Source organism: Lepus europaeus, chromosome 11 (genome assembly GCF_033115175.1).
Source record: "Lepus europaeus isolate LE1 chromosome 11, mLepTim1.pri, whole genome shotgun sequence".
NCBI classification, from domain to species: domain Eukaryota; kingdom Metazoa; phylum Chordata; class Mammalia; order Lagomorpha; family Leporidae; genus Lepus; species Lepus europaeus.
Genome location: NC_084837.1, coordinates 114,909,118 through 114,930,853, shown reverse-complemented (window position 1 = coordinate 114,930,853; position 21,736 = coordinate 114,909,118). Strand labels below are relative to the sequence as shown.

Below are 21,736 nucleotides of genomic sequence, written 5' to 3'. Positions count from 1 at the left end.
ATGACGTTTAAAGGTATACTGCCTCTTAAGCTAAAGATGTAAAATGTTTGATTTCCCAACATGAAGTTGCTTTCCCTTAAGTTTTTCCTAAAAATTCTGTGTGCCTTTTTTTTTTTTTTTTAAATATTTATTTATTTATTTGAATGATAGAGTTACAGGGAGGCAGGGGCAGAGAGACAGGTCCTCCATCTGCTGGGTCACTCCCCAGATGGCCGCAACGGCTGGGGCTGGGCCAGGCTGAAACCAGGCTCCATGGAGCTTCCTCCAGGTCTCCCGTGCGGGTGCAGGGACCAAGCACCTGGGCCATCTGCTGCTGCTTTCCCAGGCCATTAGCAGATCAGAAGTGGATCAGAAGTGGAGCAGCCAGGACTTGAACCGGTGCCCATGTGGGATGCCGGCACTGTAAGCAGTGGTCCCACCTGCTACTCCATTTTTTTGATAGCAGTAGGAATGATTGAGAATCTGGAATACTTGAGAGATTTGAGTGCATAGATGATTAAGTCATCATTTCTGGAGCTGTTTGCTTGTCTGTGGCACTGTGGGTCTGGATTGTGGTTTCCAGGGGCCATTGTTCCCTTGTAACAACTTATGATTCTAAAATGAATTCCAGCCCTGGGCATCATGGCTTTCAAGAAGTACTCTTTTCTTTTTAAGATTTATTTTATTTATTTGAAAGAGTTACAGAGAGGTTGAGGCAGAAGAGAGAGATGTCTTCCATCTGCTCATTCACTCTCCAAATGGTTACAGCAGCCAGAGCTGAGCTGATCGGAAGCCTGGAGCCAGAAGTTTCTTCTGGGTCTCCCACATGGGTACAGGGGCCCAAGGAATTGGGCCATCCTCTATTGCTTTCCCAGGTGCATTAGCAGGGAGTTGGATCAAAAGTGGAGCAGCTGGGACTTGAACCAGCGCCTGTATGGGATGGCTGTGCTGCAGGTTGGGGTTTTAACCCACTACACCACAGCGCCAGCCCCAAGTAATTCCGTCTTAATATTGAAATCAGTTTGATGTGTCTGTATATCTGCACCTGAAAGTGTGCCTATTAAACATGGATGCTGGGTTCCAAGTCTGGATAAACTATGTAGCAATGCCTTTAAAAAAAAAGTGTGGGGGATGCCATGTTCTCTTTCTCTCTCTCATAGGAAGCTGACAAGATTTTTTTTCTCTTTGGTTCTAGATACTGCGAGAGTCGCCGGAGGGTTTTGCTACAGCATGTGCATGAAGGCTATGAGAAAGATCTTTGGGAGTACATTGAGGACTGAGAGTGGCCCCGCATAAAATGAACTCTGAAATCTTTACCATCTAGAGTGCTCATGCAATTAAAACAAACAAAACAAACACAAACAAGGAGGCACTAAGCCTATTCTGACACGACTGGTCTATAGTACCAGAATTCTGTTTTGTTAACGGAAAGTTTAAGTAAATTATATTGTAATAAAAAAGGTAGATAAACCATTGTACAACAGTATTCTAGGCCGCCAACAAAGTGTGACACACACTAAAAGCCCTCCAACTTTAACTTGTAACGTAGCTTCATTCTCAAAGCTGACTCCTTGTTTCTTTTTCTTTTCCCTGAGTGTAGTACAGTTAAACTTTCCAACAGCTCCTTGACACTGCTTTTCATGTCCAAACCAGGCATTTTGTTGTACTTTGGTAAAGGCCCTCTTCCCTTTCCTACCCACACACACAATACGCCCACACACACAGACTGACTCTCTTACTCAAAGTCATGAGTGAACGATTACTCCTTGTGAAGAAAATTCTTGGGACAAGGAAGGGGGTAGGCAGCAAGAGGATTAAACAAACAAAAACAAAATACTTTGTATATGACTTTTAAAAACAAGAGGACAACACAGTATTTTTCAAAATTGTATATAGCGCATATGCATGGACAAAGCAAGCGTGGCACGTGTTTGCATAATGTTCAATTACAAAAATATTTATTCTTTAAAAATCTTCAAGATTATGTCTATTTGCTGTGCATTTTATTTCAGTTTGTTTATCTTTCCAGGGTTGGGGTTGGGATGAAAGGAGCACCTCTGGAGACCCAGGGAGAGCTCTGGGCACTTCCTTTCCTGGTTGCTTTGCCCTTTCTGATGTTGGTGTGTCTTTGTGGCCCTCGGCTTCATGCCTTGAAGTCCCAGCTCTTGATCACAGGGACAGGGAGGCTGTGCCCAGACTCTGCCAAGGCCCAGAAGGGCTGCTGTGGGGATTCGCGTTGCTGCAGTTCCTAAATGATCTGTCCCCAGCCTGATCCCCTGTGGCCACATCCTGCACACTGCTTCGGGCTTCCCGAGCGCCCTTTCACATCCTGAGGAAGCATTTCAAAGTTTGTTTTCCTTTTTGCTTTTCCTTTGTTGCTACTTAGAGCCTTTTAAAATTTCAGTTGTGGCTCTTATCTCACCCCTTCTCCTACTTAGGGCATCAAGCAGAATGTTTTTGCTTTAAGTATAATAAATAGCCATTCACTTAGTCTCAGATTGTGAATTTAAAAATGGCAGATTCTGAGATTGCTTGTGTGTGTTGATGTGGGTTCTGTTTGTTTGAAGGCAGACACCACTAGAACGTGATATATTCCCATCTAGTGCATTTAAATAGAAATCACGTGAGTTTACTTCTTTTCTATTGTCAGCAGACAGGAGAATTAATAATGCATTTTAGCTGTGATGTCCATTTTTATGAAATTTCTACTTAAGAGCTATGTTAAAAGTAAAGGATGGTGGTGGTTTTATTAACTATATGCCTGTTTGGGCCATTCTGGCTATGATATTTTTAACAGGTCAGCATCCCTAAACCTGTCAGTTTTTTACAGGAATGCAGAGTGAACTAGGCAACCAGATAAGAGGTCTGCAGGAGCCTCTTTGTCTTCCTTTAGCTGCCTCGTGCTAGGGAGTGTTTCCCACTTGCGAGGCAGCTCTGTCTGCTCTTGGCACTGTCCATCTTATTACTCCATTGGGAAGTAGCTTTACTTTCCTCTGGCCTTTTGCCTAAGTTAGGCTTTGCTGAGTCAACCCTACTTTTCCTTTTAGAAAAGGTTGTTAAATGAGATGTACTTGCAACTGTTCTTTTCCCATCAACCATCAGTGAATGTTTGCTGAGTGTATTATGCTGCTTCCTTAAACCACTTGTCGCCTGAGGGTCTGCTTCCTGAGCGTTTCCTCCTGTCCTCCCCGGCCACCTCAGGTGCACATCTGAATTCAGTGTCTGCTTCTCCCATGCTCTGTAGTCTCCCTTCCCTGCATCCGGCCCTTGCCTCCCGTAGCACATTTGGCTTTATTTTACTCTAAATGACTGCATCTTGTCATTTATCAAAACTAAGGAGTTTTTTTGTTTTGTTTTGTTTTTTGTTTTTTAAGAAAACTTGAGTAAGTTCCTTTCCCTGGTGACTTTGAAAAGCAGCCAGTGTTGATATATAGATATAAGTGTCTCCCTCAGAATGCTTTGTGTATGTGTGGTGTTTTAAAAGTCTCACGGTTAACTTTGCAGTATCCAGGTTTGAGTGTCATAAACCCTGTTGACACGCCCCCTCGCAACAAGTATCCAAAGACAGTGTGTGTGCTTCTTACCGTCAGCCCCGCCTACAGAGGGGACTGCCTTGGTGGGTGTGTCTCCACGTTTACATGGATTGAGGTGAACTGGCCTTTCTGCTTCCAAGCTTTGAACAGCTGTCTCCTTGTTGGACAGAATTCCCCAAGCTGGTTGCTCTTGTTGTTAGCAGCTTCAGTGCCCCATCTGTGACAGGCAGGTGGGACAGCAGGATGCTCCCCCATTGCGCCTGCTGCGTCTTTCCGTCAGAGGGCGCGCTCCCCGCACAGTAAGCGCCAGAGTCTCCCTGTCGTCTCAAGGTTAGTTAATGTTGTCTTTGGAAAAGTGCATGCTTCATTTGAACACTTGATTGAGCAGCGAATGGACCTACAATGATTAAAATTTTGATCCAAAGCTCAGGACACAAACTACGGTGGCAGGATGGAGTAGTTTGTTATCATCCAACTCTAAATTCTGTGTAATTTGCTGAGACCAGGATTGTGTGTGTTTTATGTGTGTGTAAATAAATACCTTAAATGTACACGTGTATACATACACACATAGGCAAGAGACCCACGACTGACTTGTATTGAAACGTTGGAATTGGCAGTGTGATATGTGGTTCAGCCATGATTAGGGACTGAAATTTAGTTGGAGAGAGAAAAGAAAGTAATGTAACAAATACTTATAGCTACAAATCCCGGTATAGAGCACTTGGGGGATGGGATGGGGTGGGTTGGTGAGACAATCAGATTGGTAAATTGATGAAATGCTCCTAACCCTGTAATTTTGTGCATAGAGCACCCTGTGCTGTGGAAATAACTGTTCTTAGATTTTCATTGTAACTGGACTGTTCAGGTTGCCCAGAGGGAAAGAACATTCCTAATTCTAATAAAATAAACTTTTATTTTGTTATTCCATTAGTTATTTACGTTCATTTTTATAGTTAAAGAAGGATGCATGGGGGCTAGCAGCCACCTGCATTATGTGCCTTAGTCACCGTTCGTGTGCGCTAGCGAGTGTCAAGATGGGAGTCAGTGTCTGCAAGCCACTGAATGGGAGCATCCTCTCCAGCACGTAACTTGGTCAGCAAGCCCTTCAGAGCATCTTGTGGGAGAGTTCCATTTCTGTCTCTTGAACATGGAATTTGGATCACTGTTTGCATTATAACAGTGACGTGCACTAGATACTGAGTAGATATTTGAATAGCAAGTTTTTTTTGTTTTTTTGACATATTTTAAAAGTCACTCTCAGTTAACCTCAAAGCCTGCTCTAGAGTACTTGCATTTAGCTCAGTTTAAGCTGATATTCCTGTTGGAACACAAGAACAGGTGTCTTAAAGCAGCTCCCCAAGTTGGAGATATCTTTGCTGACACTCTAGCCAGCTCTGATTTAAAGGAGGAGTTAATGTGGTCTGTCTTGGACCTGTGTTTATGAGAGTTCATTTAAAATTCCTTTTCAAAGCACTTTGATGTGTTCCCATCTAAAGCAACTGCAGTAGGAATTGCTGTGTTTTACAGAGGACAAAAGCAAGGTTTGAAGCCGTTAAGTACTGTACCTGAGAGTCCACAGCTGCTGCTCTCTGGGACTCAGTCAACATCGTGCTACCTCTGCATCATGTTTTCTTCTTACTCTGGTATCAGAATGACCTAGCTTTCAGGACCAGGAAGGGCTTTTCATACCTAGTTCTGTGCTTTCAGACCACATCCAAGGTTACCTGAAGGCCTGGCACTGCTGTCTCTGACATTTCATTGTTATTGCAGAGTTAGCCACCTGTGTGGCACAGTGTCTAGCTGGTGGTTAGATCCAGCCATGGGTAGAGGAGTTGCCCTTGCTGTTGTATAGATGAGGGAGTCAGGCTCGCGTGAAGACCTGACCACAAGCAGTACTTGAGAGTAAATGGCTCAGCATGGTTGGGTCTGGTAAAAGTGCCCAGCTACATCGCAGTTGGTCCTGGCTAGTCGCCTGGGGCTTGTTAAAGAGTTTGCTATGTAAATGATAACTGAAGACGTACAGCATCTGTGCACGGAGCTGGCTGACCCTGGGCACTGTAAGGACATAATAAACACAGAGAATTGGGGAGCCTGCGGTTCTTTAAGAAACAGGCATGTGTGGGACCCTCAGATTTTTTTTCTCTCTCTCTCTCTCTTTTTTTTTTTTTTTTAAGGAATAAAGTTGGTATTTATCTTGTTTTAAGAGATTTGCTGCTAATTACCCAAGTTGAAACGGCCAACTCAGAAATGCTGTAAGGATAAACAAATTGAGACAGCTTTGGAACTTTCATTTTTTTGTTTTTTGTGGAGTTCAATTATAAGGCAACTTTAAAAAAATTTTTTTTTTATTTATTTGAGAGGTAGAGTTACAGCAGTGAGAGAGAGAGAAAGGTCTTCCATCCACTGGTTCACTCCCCAAATGGCCGCAACGGCCGGAGCTGTGCCAATCCAGAGCCAGGAGCTTCTTCCTGGTCTCCCATGCGGTTGCAGGGGCCCAAGCACTTGAGCCATCTTCTACTGCTTTCCCAGGCCACAGCAGAGAGCTGGATTGGAAGAGGAGCAGCCGGGACTAGAACTGGTTCCCATGTGGTATGCCGGTGTCGCAGGTGGAGGATTAACTCACTGCACCACGGCACCGGCCCCAAGGCAACTGTTTATTTCTCTGGTTAGTAGCATTTAGGATGGGAAAAATTAGAGTTCTTGGGAAAAGCAATTTTTAAACTGATTCACTTACTGAGACCATTCTCAGGACAGGAGCTAATTAGTTTTGAAGTCATTTACATGGTGATTTGTGGCAGATCTAACATTGCCAAGAGCACAGCCTTACTATTTTAGTAATCCAAGAGTCTCAAACTCTGTAATGACCAGGTACATATTTCAGGAATAGACTACCCTGTGCTAGGTGACCTCTGAGGAGCCCACGAAATCTGTGCTTTATGTGAATTCTCTTCACATGTATGTAGGCCATTGTTTCTCATCTTCTGTTAATCCCGGGTTGCAGCTTCATGCCGCAATCCCTCTGACATTATGCAGACCAGTGGTTCTCAACCAGGTCCCTGTGTGGGAGCCCCTGAGAAAACATGAGTGCCTGAGGGACGCTGCTTGGCGACTGTTTGACTGCTAGGGCTTGTGATCTGTGCCCCGTGGTTCCGATGTTCAGTTAAAACTCATCTCGGCTGGCAAGGAGGGAGTGCAGGTGAGCTGCTCCAGGCCCCGCGGGAGGAAAGGATTTGAGGCAGCCACAGGCTTGAGCTAGGCTTGCTGTAGGTTGCACCGGGCAGGTGTTGTGGAATGGTGCCTCCCAGGGTCTAGTGTGCAGTTTGCCTTTTTTGTTGTTGCTTTGTTAGTGACAAGGGAGAGTAACTAAGGTCTTACATCCACTGATTGACTCCCCAAATGGCTGCAATGGCCAGGGGTGGTCCAGGCCAGAGATGGGGGCCCCGTACTCCCATAATGGTCTCCCATATGGGTAACAGGAACCCAAATATGTGGGCTGCCCCCCACTACCTTCCCAGGCTCATTAGCAGGGAGCTGGATCAGAAGTGGAACAGCTGGGACTTCGCCTAGCCTTTCAGTATGCAAGGGGCACAAGTTGGCAGCGTTAGTTTTGTTACTTTTCTGCTAGATGACCCATCTACCTAGGAGAAAATTTCAGAAAACAAAAACTAAGAAATAGAACTGACAGGCAATATTCATATCAAGTGGCATCCATCCTTTTCCCATGGGGCAGGAAAATTATCTGGGAAATAAGTGTAAAGTCTGAGCAAAGGTTATAAAGAAACGTAATTGCACTTAGAGTGCTTTCCCTTGGCATTCTGATAACCTTGTTTGTGAAGACTGGGCCTGGCCTGTTTTTGTCCTCAGCGTGGTGAAGTAGCAGGAATGTATTTCTCAGCTGTGGTTTTCCCTTTTGTGTAAAATCGGGAAACCAGTAGGAGTTGTAGTTGCTGATAGCTTTCTGCCTTATGTTGACCATCTCTGCTACACAGCCCTCAGAGTAGGCACTGCTGTCCTGTCATCAGAACGTCTCAGGGACTTCCCTCAGAGTTTACACATTGCGGGCCTCACATGGCCACACTATCAGATTCCCAACATTCTGTGAGTGTGCTATATTTGGAGATCAAAGAGACTTAGAGTTCAAGTCTACCTATAGATTAGCAGACCAGTGCTGACTTAGGGAACGTAAGGGCGCAGCCGTGTGGATTCCCAGAAGGGCGGGAGGAGGTTGCACCTGGGGGGTGGAAAGCCATTTTGAACCCTGCCTGCTATCCGTACAGACACTTTGTTGTCTGCACAGGCTGTACTCCATGTGTTCATTTTACTATCACACGCATGCAGACAGAACCCATGAGGTCCTTGAGGTGGCAGCATCCGTACAAGTGGCCTGCCCTGTGGCTTGGAGAGATGTGTGCTGCACACACATCACAGGAATTGTTTTCTACAAAAGCAAAATGCCCGGGAAGCTTTCTTTTTTTAAATAAATAAGAAACTAGTGTGTGATGACTGGGTAACTGGTACTTGACAAGTGCTTCATGCTGACCTATGAACTAGTTGCCACCCTTGCTTTATAAATGAGGAAGGAGAAGCTCAGGGAAGGCCGCTAGCTTGAAGTTTCAAGCCTAGGTTCCTGGAGTCGACACCCACTGTGCCAAGCGCCGGGGTGCACCAGTGAGGACAAGGGTCTTGTGGCTTCCTTGGAGCTCTTGGTCACGATGCTACCCAGAGACTCAGGGCTGCCCACGGTCAGCCAGCCTGTTCCCGAGGTGGGGCCTTACTGCCCGCTGCAGTGTGTGAGAGTTCTCACCATGCTGTGGCTGCTGTTCAGCCTTCCTAGAAGCTCTAGCTGGCCCAGGGAGATTGACTAGTTCTCACACCCGGCTCTGTTCCGCTCAGAGCCTCCTGCTGTACTGCGGGGAGGGAACCAGGATGCATTTCCCCCTTCACTTTGGGAGCCGCCTTGGCATGTTGTTGATGAGACTGCAGGCAGCAGCCTAACCTGAAGCAGTGACACTGGCTTGGTAACGGACATTCCCTAACATTGGTGTCTTGGGTGGCCCCTGTCACGACCTCTTCCCTGACTGTGCCTGGGGAGAGTTTGGGCTTCACTCTGGAGGCCTCTGGCAAGAACCGTAGTAGATTTTCTTCCAGGGTGAGAATTTGGAGGGTGACTTCATAAACACAAAACCGAGTCTCCATCTCAGGTTATTCTCCAGAAAGCTCTTGAGGCTGAACACTTGTTTCTGTCGATTTTAGATTCCCCCTCTGCTAGCCAACAGCTGTTGGTGTGTGCATGACTGTGGAGCAGTGCCCTAGAAGCCACCACAGTGCGTGCTAAATAGCTCTTAGAATTCTGAACGTGGGGCCTGCTGAGGACTGAGCACACACGGCAGGGTATTCTTGGGAGTTTCCCTGGAGACCCTCTCCAGAAGCTCCCTCGCTTGAATTTCCCAACTCCCTTGTGTAGGGAGGCTCCACGCAGGGCCCGTCACTTTCTCAGAGGGCATACAGTGTGGGATGACAACCCACAGAGCACCTTTGATGGGCCTACCTGGGCACCGGACGTCCTAATAGAATGCTGTGAAGTTAAGTTCTTGCACCTGCTCTTGAGTAATTTATAACTTAATTGCTGGTCTTCCTGGTTTGAGCAGATTTGTGTGCTTGTTAATAAATTTCTACCACATACCCTGGCTTGTGGTTCATTTCTACCCAATGAGGATGAATTCTAGATGGTTTTCTGATAAGGGAGGGAGTGACCTGAGTGTTCACCTGCTTTGGATAGGAAATGATTTTGAATCCCAAAACCCTGGTACTAATTTGTGCATTGCAAAGATCAGGACGGCAAATGCTAGAGAATGTGCCTACTGAAGGTGGCAGTGGCTTGCTATACATTAGATTAAGTATTGTCTTTTTAAATAATGCCACCATGTATCATGTAAAAAATTAAATCTGTGTGAGTCAGTGCCTTGCCACGGTCACATGGTTGCTTACTAACCAGTGAAAATCAGACTTTGGTTCCACAGAACTTACAGGTCCTAAATGTTACTGATCAGCTCCAAGCAGGTTGAGGCCAAATTAAAAGTGCTGAGGTGAACAGATCAGACGCTCCTGGGAGAAGACTCCCACCCATCTCAGCTGTGTTGACTGGTACATCGGAAATTCATGGACGGTAAAATGCGCACATCTTGGTGTTTGGTGTTTTGACAGTTGTACACTCTGTAATAACCGCCCTAAAAGGAGGTCTAGAATGCTGCCATTAGCCCAGAACATTCTCTTGTGTGCCTTTAAAAACATCCATGAGTTGCTCCCCACTTGTTGATATCTATCACTAAAGATGTGTTTTGCCTGCTTTTGGATTTTGTGTAAATGGAATCATGAACTATGTACATTTTTGCTTCTGGCTTCTTTCACTTGCAGTGACTCAAAGACTCGTTTGTATTGTACAGGAGATCGTTCTTTGTTCCTGAATAGTATTTCATTCTATAAATATACCACCATTTGTTTATCTGTTCTCCTACTGATGGAGTTCTAGTTTATTCCAGTCCGGGGCATTTATGAAGAGGGCTGTTATGCGTATTGTTGCACAAGGTTTTCTGGTTCATTTTTCCCCCCACTGGAAAGGTGGCAGAGAAAGAGCTCCCATCTGCAGGTTCACTCCTCAGATTCTAGGAAGGCAGTTGATGTGGGTGGCAGGAACCCAGTCAATGTAGACATTTTAGCCAGCACCGTAACTGCTAGGCCAAATACCTTCCCCTGCTTTTGTTAGTCTCATTTTATTTGGAAGGCTGAGAGAAAGATGTCTTGTGTCCAGTAGTTCAGTCCACAAATGCTGCCGGCATGATCAGGCCAGGCTAAAGCCAGGTCTCCCTGGTGGGTGGCAGGGGCTTCGTATACAGAGCTATCATCCACTGCCCTCCCAGGGGGGCACATTAGCAGGAAGCTAGATCCTAAGTGGAGAAGCCCAAACGTGAACAAGGTACTCTCATGTGGGAGGTAAGCACCCCAAGCAGCAAATTGCTGTGCCAAACACTGATCTCTTAAAATTTATTTTCACTTTATTTGAAAGGCAGAGAGACACAGATCTACTGGTTCACTCTCCAAATGCCGCAAAAGCCAGGACTGGACCTGGCCAAAGCCAGGAGCCTAGAACTCCATCTGGGTCTCCCACATGGATGTCAGGGATCCAACTACTTAAACCACCACCTGCTGCCCCCCAGGGTGTGCATGATCAAAATCTGGAACTGGGAGCAGAATCAGGACTAGGAACAGGGATCTTTGATGTGGGATGCCCGTGTCCTGAGTGTTATATTAATGTCTGCACCAAACATTCAGCTCCGGGTTCGGTTTGGTTTTGTGTTTTTGTGGATATGTTTTGGTTTCTTTTGCATAAATACCTAAGTGTAGAACACTGTTGAGTCTTACGGTAAGTATATGTTTACCTTTATGAGAAAACGCTTTTGGGCCAGTGCTGAGCGGCTGCCTGCAGTGACGGTATCCCACAAGTCCTGGCTGTTCCACTTTCAATGCAGCTCCCTGCTAGTGTGCCTGGGAAAGCAGCAGCAGATGGCCCAAGTGGCTCCTGTCCTCCACCTGGCACAGCCCTGGCCATTTCAGCCATCTGGGGGCAGTGAACCAGTAGATGGAAGATCTCCCCACCCCCCATCTCTGCCTTTCAAATAAACAACAGAAAATGCCCTCCAGTTCTCCAAAGTAACTCTTGTCAGTGGTGTATGACAGTTCCACTTGCCCCATGTCCCTGTCAGTGTTTATTTTATTACCTGTCTTAGTGGTATGAAGTATCTGATTTTGATTTATTCTGCGTTTCCCCAATGATTAATGATGCTGAACACTTTCTCACATGCCTATCTTCCACCTGCACATCTTTTCTCTCTTTTTATTTGAGAAGTACATAGTGCTCATCCATTCTTTCACTTTACAAATGCCTGCAGTGGCCTGGGCTGGGCCAGGCTGAAGCTGGGAACTGGGAACTCGATCCAAGACTTAAACCTCAGTGGCAGGGTCCTACCTATTTGTGTCATCACTGCTGCCTCCCAGTTCAATAGCTAGAAACTGGAGTGAGGCACCCAGCATCAAACCCAGGCATTCCGATGTGTCTGCCTCGGTCTGCATATCTCCTAGGCATGTCTTCCATTTCAGAATTGGATTATTGGGGTGGGTGTCCTGGTACAGCAAGTGAAGCTGCCTCCCGGATGCCCACATCGCACATCTGAGTCCCTGAGATCATGTCCTGCCTCCCTATTCTAATCCAGCTTCCCGCCAACAATGTACACCCTGGGAGGCAGCAGTGACGGCTCAAGCGCCTGGATCCTTGCTGACCGCGTGGCAGACCTGGACTGAGTTCTGGCCTTCTGGCTCTGCCTGGCCCAGCCCCAGGTGTTCCAGGCATTTGGAGGTTAAACCAGTGGATGGAAGATCTCAGTGTTTATTTTTTTTTTTTTTTAAGATTTTATTTATTTTATTTGAGAGAGTTACAGACAGTGAGAGAGAGAGAGAGAAAGGTCTTCCTTCTGTTGATTGACTCTCCAAATGGCCACAATGGCTAGAACTGCGCCTATCTGAAGGCAGGAGCAAGGAGTTTCTTCCAGGTCTCCCAGGTGGGTGCAGGGGCCCAAGGACTTGGGCCATCTTCCACTGCTTTCCCAGGCCATAGCAGCTGGATTGGAAGAGGAGCAGCCGGGACTAGAACCGGCGCTCGTATGGGATACTGGCGCCGCAGGCGGAGGATTAACCTACTGCGCCACAGCGCTGGTCTGGATCTCAGTATTTGTCTCTCTCTGGCTTTCAAGTAAAAATAAACTTTGAAAATGATAAAATTGAGTTGTCTTCTTCTTTCATGTGTTTTTATATTATGGAAACAAGTCCTTTGATGAGTAACGGTACGTGCTGTGTCTTTTGTAACTTGCCTGTTTGTGTTTTGTCTGTTTTTTTGTAATTGGGATCTCTTGGTTACAATAATTTTATTTTGGTAAAGTCACAGCAGCAGCATTTTCATTTAGATAGTTTGGAGCATTTAAACATTATTTATTGAGAGGCATAGATTCACTGGTTCGCTCTCCAAATGACCACTACAGCTGGGCCAGGCCGAAGCCAGGGAATGGAACTCAGGTCTCCATGTGGATTGCAGGGAGCCAGCTCCTTGAGCCACCGGCTGTCACTCCCCAAGGTTGCATTAGCAGGAAGCTGGAATTGGGAGAGTACGCGTACGTGAATCCAGGACTCCGATGTGAGATGCAGGGGTCCCAAGCAGAATGTAACCCCCAATGCCTGTCCCGTCGGAGGCTGTCTTTGTATACTTGAGGGTTGTTGTAGTTGGACAGAGGATTCTATGTGTGTACCTTTTTATTTCCTCTTTTTTCAGTACTTGGAAGTAGGGTCACTTGTTTCTGATGAGACGTCGGCCATCGTTTTAATCTTGTTTCTGTCTCCGTGGTGAAATCTTTTCAGCAGGTTGACTATGATGTGTCTACAAATGTTTCCTTTTGTATAGAGTTGACTGAGCTTCATAGATCTGTGCTAGTGTCTTCCACTAATATTTGATATTTCCAGGGCCGACCTCGTGTCAAAGAGGTGTAAACCACCACCTGTGATGTCGGCGTCCCGTATCAGAGCACTGGCTTGACGGTTCGAGTCAGCTTCTCCACTTCACATCCAACTTCTGCAGATGCATTTGGGAAACTGACAGAGCGTGCCCCAAGTGCTTGGGCCCCTGCACCCAAGTGGGAGACCCGGATGGAGTTCCTGGCTCCTGACTTCAGCGTGCTCTTTCCCCAGCCATTGCAGCCATTTGGGGAGTGAACCATTAGATGGAAGAGCTCTTTCTCTCTGTCTCTCCCTCTCTGTCACTCTTTCAAATAAGTAAATACATTTTTAAAAATATCTATTATGGGCCGGCGCTGCAGCTCAATAGGCTAATCCTCTGCCTAGCGGCGCCGGCACACCGTGTTCTAGTCCCGGTCGGGGCACCGGATTCTGTCCCAGTTGCCCCTCTTCCAAGCCAGCTCTCTGCTGTGGCCAGGGAGTGCAGTGGAGGATGGCCCAAGTCCTTGGGCCCTGCACCCCATGGGAGACCAGGATAAGCACCTGGCTCCTGCCATCAGATCAGCGCGGTGCGCCGCCCGCAGCGACCATTGGAGGGTGAACCAACGGCAAAGGAAGACCTTTCTCTCTGTCTCTCTCTCACTATCCACTCTGCCTGTCAAAAATAAAAAAAAATAGCCGGCGCCGCGGCTCACTAGGCTAATCCTCCGCCTTGCGGCGCCGGCACACCGGGTTCTAGTCCCGGTCGGGGCACCGATCCTGTCCCGGTTGCCCCTCTTCCAGGCCAGCTCTCTGCTGCGGCCAGGGAGTGCAGTGGAGGATGGCCCAAGTACTTGGGCCCTGCACCCCATGGGAGACCAGGAGAAGCACCTGGCTCCTGCCATCGGATCAGCGCGGTGCGCCGGCCGCAGCGCACCTACCGCGGCGGCCATTGGAGGGTGAACCAACGGCAAAAGGAAGACCTTTCTCTCTGTTTCTCTCTCTCACTGTCCACTCTGCCTGTCAAAAAAAATAAAATAAAATAAAATTTAAAAAAATCTATTATGATTTTTAAAAAAATACTGGGTATTTCCTGGCCATTATCTCTTCAAGCATTTTTCTCAGACTCCGGTTTTGCTCCTCTGAGGCTGCCTTACCCGACCATTAGATGATTAGCATTGTGCTGTAGAGCTGTGGTTTACCCTGGTGTTTTTTCTTCTTATTTTCATTTTAGATACTGATGTATCTCTGATGCCTTCCAATGCTAACCTCTTTTTTTCTTAAGATTTAATTGTATTTATTTTAAAGATTTACAGAGAGAAGGAGAGGCGGAGAGAGATCTCCCACCCATTGGTTCACTCCCCAGATGGCTACAATGGTTAGATCTGAACCAAACTGTAGCCAGAGCCAGGAGCTACATCCGATCTCCCATGTGGGTGCAGGGGCCCAGGGACTTGGCCATCCTCCGCTGCTTTCCCAGGTGCATTAGCAGGGAGCTGGATCAGAAGTGAAGCAGCTGGGGTACAAGCAGAGCCCATGTGGGTGCTGGCATCACAGGCAGCGAGTTTACCTGCTGTGCTACAACTCTGGCCACAGCGCTAACCTGTTAAACTCATCTAGTGAATTCTTCATGTCTGACATCATATTTTTCATTTCTAGCATTTCGTTATGACTGTAGAATCATCATTTTCTGCTAATATTTCCCATTTCTTCATACATGTTTTCCACTATATATTTTAATATTTTATCATAGCTATTTAAACAACCTTGTTTGTTGATTGCAATAGTTGGCTTCTGTTAGATTTTTTAGCATTTTAATTCAGAGTTATCTCTTTTATAAAAAAATTTTATTTCTTTGAAAGATTGTCAGAGAGGGAGGGAGAGACAGAAAGAGATCTTCTATCAACTGATTCATTCCCCGAATGGTCACAAACGCTACCACTGAGCCCAGCTGAAGCCAGGAGCCAGGAACTCCAGCCGGGTCTCCCAGGTGTGTGGCAGGGGTTTAAGCATTGGGGCCATCTACTGCTGTTTTCTCAGGTACATTAATAAGAAGTTGGATCAGAAGTAGAGCAGCTGGGACTGGAACTGACAGTCTAACATGAGATACTGGCATTGCGGGCTTTAACTTAACCTGCTGCTCCACAACACTGGCCCTGGAGTTATTTATTTTATATTTTTTAAATATTTACTTATTTATTTGAAAGTCAGTTACACAGAGAAGGAGAGGCAGAGAGAGAGAGAAAGAGAAAGAGAAAGGTTTTCCACCTGCTGGTTTGCTCCCCAATTGGCCACAACAGCCGGAGTTGCGCCGATCAGGAGTCAGAAGCTTCTTCCGGGTCTCCCACGTGGGTGCAGGGGCCCAAGGACTTGGGCCATCTTCTGCTTTCCCAGGCCACAGCAGAGAGCTGGATTGGAAGTGGAGCAGCTCGGACTCGAACCGGTGCTCTAAGGGATGCCAGCACTTCAGGTGGCGGCTTTACCTCCTACACCATAGCACCTGCCCCCAACCCTGCCCTGCCCCGCCCCGGGACTTATTTTAAAGATCTCGACTTTGCAATGAACAGAACATCTCTAGTTCTGTTTCTACTGAACTCTGTCTTACTGTGGAGTTCATTCCCTCACTTTAGAACGTCATATATTGGATTGTATGGCAGTCATTTTATATTAAGAGAGAGAGATGGTCCAGTGTTGTGGTGTAGGGGGTTAAGCCACCATTGCAATGTTGGCCATCCCTTATGAGCACCGATTTGAATCCTGGATGCTCCACTTCCCATCCAGCTCCCTGCTCCCTGCTGTTGCACCCGAGAAAGCGGCAGATGTCCAGGTGCTTGGGCCCCTGCACCTGTGTGGGAGACTCAGGTGAAGCTCCTGGACCTGGCCGGGCCCAGTCCCAAATGTTAAGGCCATTTGGGGAGTGAACCAGCAGATGGGAGATCTTTCTGTCTGTTTCTCCCTGTCTCTGTCTCTTGCTCTAAAGAGAGAGAAACTGAAGTAAATATTTATCTCCAAAATAGGGTTGTGCCCTTGCTGCTTTCGGGCCACCTGAGTAGAGGCTGCCTTAGTATGTCAAGTAGTTGACCTGGAGCCGGGCCTTACTGTTTGATTCATTCTCCACTAGCTTCAAATATTTTGGGGGTAGAACTAGAACTTTCACTTTAGCAGAGACTGCGACTTGGGCATTCTCAAGTTCCCGAGATCCTCTGCTTCACAGCCAAGCCAGCAGCTTGTGGAGATGTGGAGGTCTCCACATCTGTAGCCTGGCTGCAAGGTCTCTGGCCCATGGCATCAGGGGGAGCAGGAGGAGGTTTCTCAGCCCCTACCTGTGTGTGCTGCCCTTGGCAGCCCTGCACCCGCCCTGGCCTGTGCCAGCCACTCCTGAGTTTCTCTCCTGCCTCACCCTCATTTCCGTCGGAGACGGGCCACCCCCGCAGCTTCCCCGGCGTTACTCACTGGCCTCCTGCTGCACCCGGGGGTCCCCTACAGTCCTCCCTGTACATTTTTCAAATCCCAGATGGACAGAAGGGAAGCAGGTGCGGGTCCCCTGTGTGGCTTTGAGCTCCCCAGAGCTGCAGCCACCCAGCCTCTGGGGTTGTCCCAGTGTCGCCAGATCCCAGAAGCTTCTCAGCTACCCCAGCAGTAGCCTCCTCTTCCTGGCCTGGGGTCTTCTAGGTCCTGTGAAGGAGTGGACATTTCCTGGCTTGGTTCTTAGGTTTCTTTGTCTTCCCAGCTTTCTCATGTTAAAAATATTTTGGGGGACTGGCATTGTGGTGTAATGGCTTAAGTCATTGCCAACAGTGCCCACATTCTTTCTGGGCACCGGTTTGATCCCTGGCTGCTCTGCTTCCGATCCAGCTCCCTGCTAATGTGCTGGGAAAGCAGCAGAGGATGGCCCAAGTGCTTGGGCCCCCTGAACCCACATGAAGAGCCAAAAAGAAGCTTCTGGCTTCAGCCTGGCCCAGTCCCAGTCTTTGCAGCCATTTGGAGAGTGAACTAGCCGATGGAAGATCTCTCCATCTCTCCCTCTCAAATAAGACTTTTTTTAAATTTAATCTTCTAGTTAATGTGGCCTTTCTTTGGTTGTTTAGTATGGTGAGAGCTATGTTCTCATGTGACTATATGCAAGTCAGTAGTGAATTCTAGACGTTACAGCTAAACTTTATTTACATTTCATTAGTTTTTTCAATTAACAATCGTGGATAATAAGTTTAATTTTATGTAATCACAAATAATAAGAAGCCACACTTCTTATTCTACATCCACTAGTTCCGCTTACTCCAAAGACAAATATCTTACCCATTTCTTGTGGTGCTTTTCTCAAAGTTTTATTTATGGGCCAACATTCTGGCAGTGTGTGGGGGTGCTTCCTGCGACGTCTGCACCCAGATGGGTACCAGTGCATACCCCAGCTGCTCCACTTCTGATCCTGCTCCCTGCTCATGCACCTGGGGAAGCAGCAGAAGAGGCCCAAGTGCTCGGGCCCCTGTCACTTACATGGAAGACCAGGCTCCCAGCTTCATCCTGGCCCAGCCCCACTGTTACAGCCATCTAGGGAATGAACGAGCAGATGGAAGATGGATCTCTCTCTTTCTTCTCTCTCTTTCCCCTCTCTGTAACTCAGCCTTTCAAATAAATCTTTTTTAAAGATTGTATTTATAAAGCATATCTCCGGCGGGCGCCGTGGCTTAACAGGCTAATCCTCCGCCGGCACACCGGGTTCTAGTCCCGGTTGGGGCGCCGGATTCTATCCTGGTTGCTCCTCTTCCAGGCCAGCTCTCTGCTATGGCCCGGGAAGGCAGTGGAGGATGGCCCAAGTGCTTGGGCCCTGCACCTGCATGGGAGACCTGGAGAAGCACCTGGCTCCTGGCTTCGGATCAGCGAGATGTGCCAGCCGCAGTGGCCATTGGAGGGTGAACCAACAGCAAAAAGGAAGACCTTTCTCTCTGTCTCTCTCACTATCCACTGTGCCTGTCAAAAAAAAAAAAAAAAAAAAAAAAAAAAAGCATATCTCCCCCATATTTTTCAATGCAAACGGGAGCATACTAAAATTTTTCCCACGTAACTATTTTACTGTCTTAAAATTTTTTAAACATTTGTTTGAAAAGTAGAGTTACAGAGATAGAAGGAGGCAGAGAGGTATCGTCCACCCATCGGTTCACTCCCCCAAATGACTGCAACACCCTGGCCCTGGGTGGGCCAGGCCGAATCCAGGAGCTTCATCTGTGTCCCATGTAGGGGGCAGGGGCCCAAGCACTTGGGCCATCTGCTGTTTTCTCAGGCCTTTGGCCAAGAGCTGGATTAGAAGTGGAACAGCTGGTACTGAAACTGCTGCCCATGTGGGATGCTGGCATTGCAGGTGGCGGTTTACCTGGTGTGCCACAATGCTGGTCCCAAATTTTAAAAAACTCAGTCTGAAGCCAGGAGCCCAAAACTCCAGGTCTCCCAGGTGGATGGCCGGGAGCCAACTACCTGAGCCATCACCTCCCAGGGTGCATATTAGCAAGAAGTGCGGTGGAAGCAAATGGGGAGTTGGCACTCAAACCAGGCTCTCCGATCTGAGAAGCCAGTGTCCGGAAGCATCTAAATGCTGCACCAAATGCCCAACCGTGCTTTATCATCTTGATGCCTTTGACAAACTGCAGAATAGGTCTTAGTACGAATGTACCTTCCAGGGGTGGCCAACCTTTCTCCTGCCAACGGCCATTTGGATATTTATAACATCATTCATGGGCCATACACAATTATCAACTTAAAAATCAGCCTGCGGTAGATGTATTGAATTTTTTTTTAAACTCTTTTATTTTATTTTATTTTATTTTTTTGACAGGCAGAGTGGACAGTGAGAGAGAGACAGAGAGAAAGGTCTTCCTTTTGCCGTTGGTTCACCCTCCAATGGCCGCCGTGGTAGCGTGCTGCGGCCGGCGCACCGCGCTGATCCGATGGCAGGAGCCAGGTGCTTCTCCTGGTCTCCCATGGGGTGCAGGGCCCAAGCACTTGGGCCATCCTCCACTGCACTCCCTGGCCACAGCAGAGAGCTGGCCTGGAAGAGGGGCAACCGGGACAGGATCGGTGCCCCGACCGGGACTAGAACCCGGTGTGCCGGCGCCGCAAGGCGGAGGATTAGCCTAGTGAGCCGCGGCGCCGGCCAGATGTATTGAATTTTGAGTCCTGCCTGTGGTTGCCTTGGCAGGGCTGAACCAGGTGATGTCATGGCCCTGTCTGGCCTGTGGGCTGGACGTTCCCCGTTCCTGCTTTGTACGGTCCCTGGTGAGGGGCACCTGGAAGTTTCCAGTACTCTGACAAACTGTGTATGTGCATGTATGCCTTTGCCCACATTCACTGTTTTTTTTTTTTTTTTTAATTAAAAGATTTATTTATGGCTGGTGCCGTGGCGCAGTAGGCTAATTCTCTGCCTGCGGCGCTGGCATCCCATATGGGCACCGGTTCTAGTCCCGGCTGCTCCTCTTCCAGTCCAGCTCTCTGCTGTGGCCTGGGAAAGCAGCAGAAGATGGCCCAAGTCCTTGGGCCCCTGCATCCGCATGGGAGACCAGGAAGAATCACCTGGTTCCTGGCTTCGGATTGGTGTAGCTCTGGCCGTTGCAGCCATTTGGGGAGTGAACCAATGGAAGGAAGACCTTTCTCTCTGTTTCTCCCTCTCACTGTAACTCTACTCTCAAATAAATAAATAAATATAAAATCTTTAAAAAACAGTATTTATTTGAAAGGCAGAGTTAGAGTCAGAGAGAGAGGGAGAGGGAGGTCTTCCATCAACTGGTTCGCTCCTCAAATGGCTGCAGTAGCTGGAGCTGGGCCTATTCGAAGCCAGGAGCCAGGAGTTTCCTCTGGGCCTCCCATGTGGGTGAAGGGGCCCAAGCACTTGGGCCATCTTCTACTGCTTTCCCAGGCGCATTAACAGGGAGCTGGATCAGAAGTAAAGCAGCCGGGACTTGAACTGGCGCCCATAGGGATGCCAGTGCTACAGGCGGTGGTCCCTTCCGCCATCACTTTTTAAAAAAAGAATATTTGTTGATCTTTTGGAAAGGCAGGTTTACAGAGAGAGGAGAGAGACTTTTTTTTTTTTTTTTTGACAGGCAGAGTGGACAGTGAGAGAGAGACAGAGAGAAAGGTCTTCCTTTGCTGTGGCTGGCGCGCTGCGGCCAGTGCATTGCGCTGATCCGAAGCCAGGAGCCAGGTGCTTCTCCTGGTCTCCCATGCAGGTGCAGGGCCCAAGGACTTGGGCCATCCTCCACTGCACTCCCTGGCCATAGCAGAGAGCTGGCCTGGAAGAGGGGCAACCGGGATAGAATCCGGCACCCCGAACGTGACTAGAACCCGGTGTGCCGGCGCCGCAAGGTGGAGGATTAGCCTTTTAAGCCAACATGCTGGCCTGAGAGACTTTCAATCTGTTGAATCACTCCCCAAATGGCTGCAACAGCTGGGGCTGGATGGGGCCAAAACAGGCTCCGTCATGGTCTCCCACGTGGGTGCCAGGGGCCCAGGCATGCAAGCTATCTTCAGCTGCCTCCCCAGGCGGATTAGCAGGAAATTGAGTCACAGGTGGAGCACTGGGACTCGAACCGGTGCTCATACGGGATGCCAATGTCATAGGCAGTGGCTTAATTTGCTGTGCCACAAAGTGGAACCCCACTTTCACTGTTGGCTTCTATTGAAAATACTTGTGTGGCCGGCGCTGTGGCACAGCGGGTTAACGCCCTGGCCTGAAGCGCTGGCATCCCATATGGCGCCGGTTTGAGTCCCAGCTGCTCCACTTCTGATCTGGCTCTCTGTTATGGCCTGGGAAAGCAGTGGAAGATGGCCTAAGTCCTTGGGCCCCTGCACCTGCGTGGGAGACCTGGAGGAGGAGGCTCCTGGCTCTGGATCGGTGCAGCTCCGGCTGTTGTGGCCATCTGGGGAGTAAGCCAGTGGATGGAAGACCTCTCTCTCTCTCTCCTCTCTGTGTAACTCTGACTTTCAAATAAATAAATAAATAAATGTTTAAAAAAAAAAACTTGCAATATCATACATAGGCTCCTTTAAAATGCTTCATGGCCACCTATTTGAGTCCTGGCTGCTCCACTTCTGATCCAACTCCCTGCTAATGTGCTTGAGAAAGCACTGGAAGATGCCCCAAGTGCTTGGGCCCCTGCACCCATGTGGGAGACCTGGAAGAAACTTCTGGCTCCTGGCTTCGGATCAGCCCAGCTCCAGCTGTTGGAGGCATTTGGGGAGTGACCAGCAGATGGAAGAGCTTTTCTGTCTCTCCCTCTCCCTCTCTGTAACTATGCCTTTCAAATAAATAAATCTTGAAAAAAAAAAAAAGCATTTCATGGGGCAGTGCTTCCAGCCTGCTGGCCTCAGCCTGCCCAGCTCTGGCTGTTGCAGTATCTGGGGAGTGACCAGCACATGGAAGACCCCTTTCTCTTTGCCTTTCAAATAAAATGAAGAACAGAACGAAACTTCATGAAAGTCTATGAATAACTTGAGTCCTTCATGTTACTTTAGAGTGATGTTTCCCAGGGTGTTGGCTGGGTACTTAGGAGTTCGTGGTGTGGGTTTGGGGAGAACTGAATACTTCAAAAACCAGCACAAAGTGCCCTGGAAATGCCCTGCAGGTGGTTGCTAACGACCCCATCAGGTGGGAATATTGCATTAAAGTATTAAAAATATGGTTCAGCTGCTTGTTTAAA

The 21,736-nt window shown here is 48.0% G+C and overlaps 1 protein-coding gene across 1 annotated transcript in view; it reads left to right on the top strand.

Annotated features, from left to right (window-relative positions):
* Nucleotides 1–4,442, top strand: part of ARIH1 (ariadne RBR E3 ubiquitin protein ligase 1) — a 103,808-nt gene extending 99,366 nt beyond the window's left edge. The window contains 1 exon segment of the mRNA XM_062206501.1: nt 1,175–4,442. Within this exon segment, the coding sequence (XP_062062485.1) occupies nt 1,175–1,259 (85 nt within the window). The 3' untranslated portion in view covers nt 1,260–4,442.
* The last annotated feature ends 17,294 nt before the right edge of the window (nt 4,443–21,736 follow it).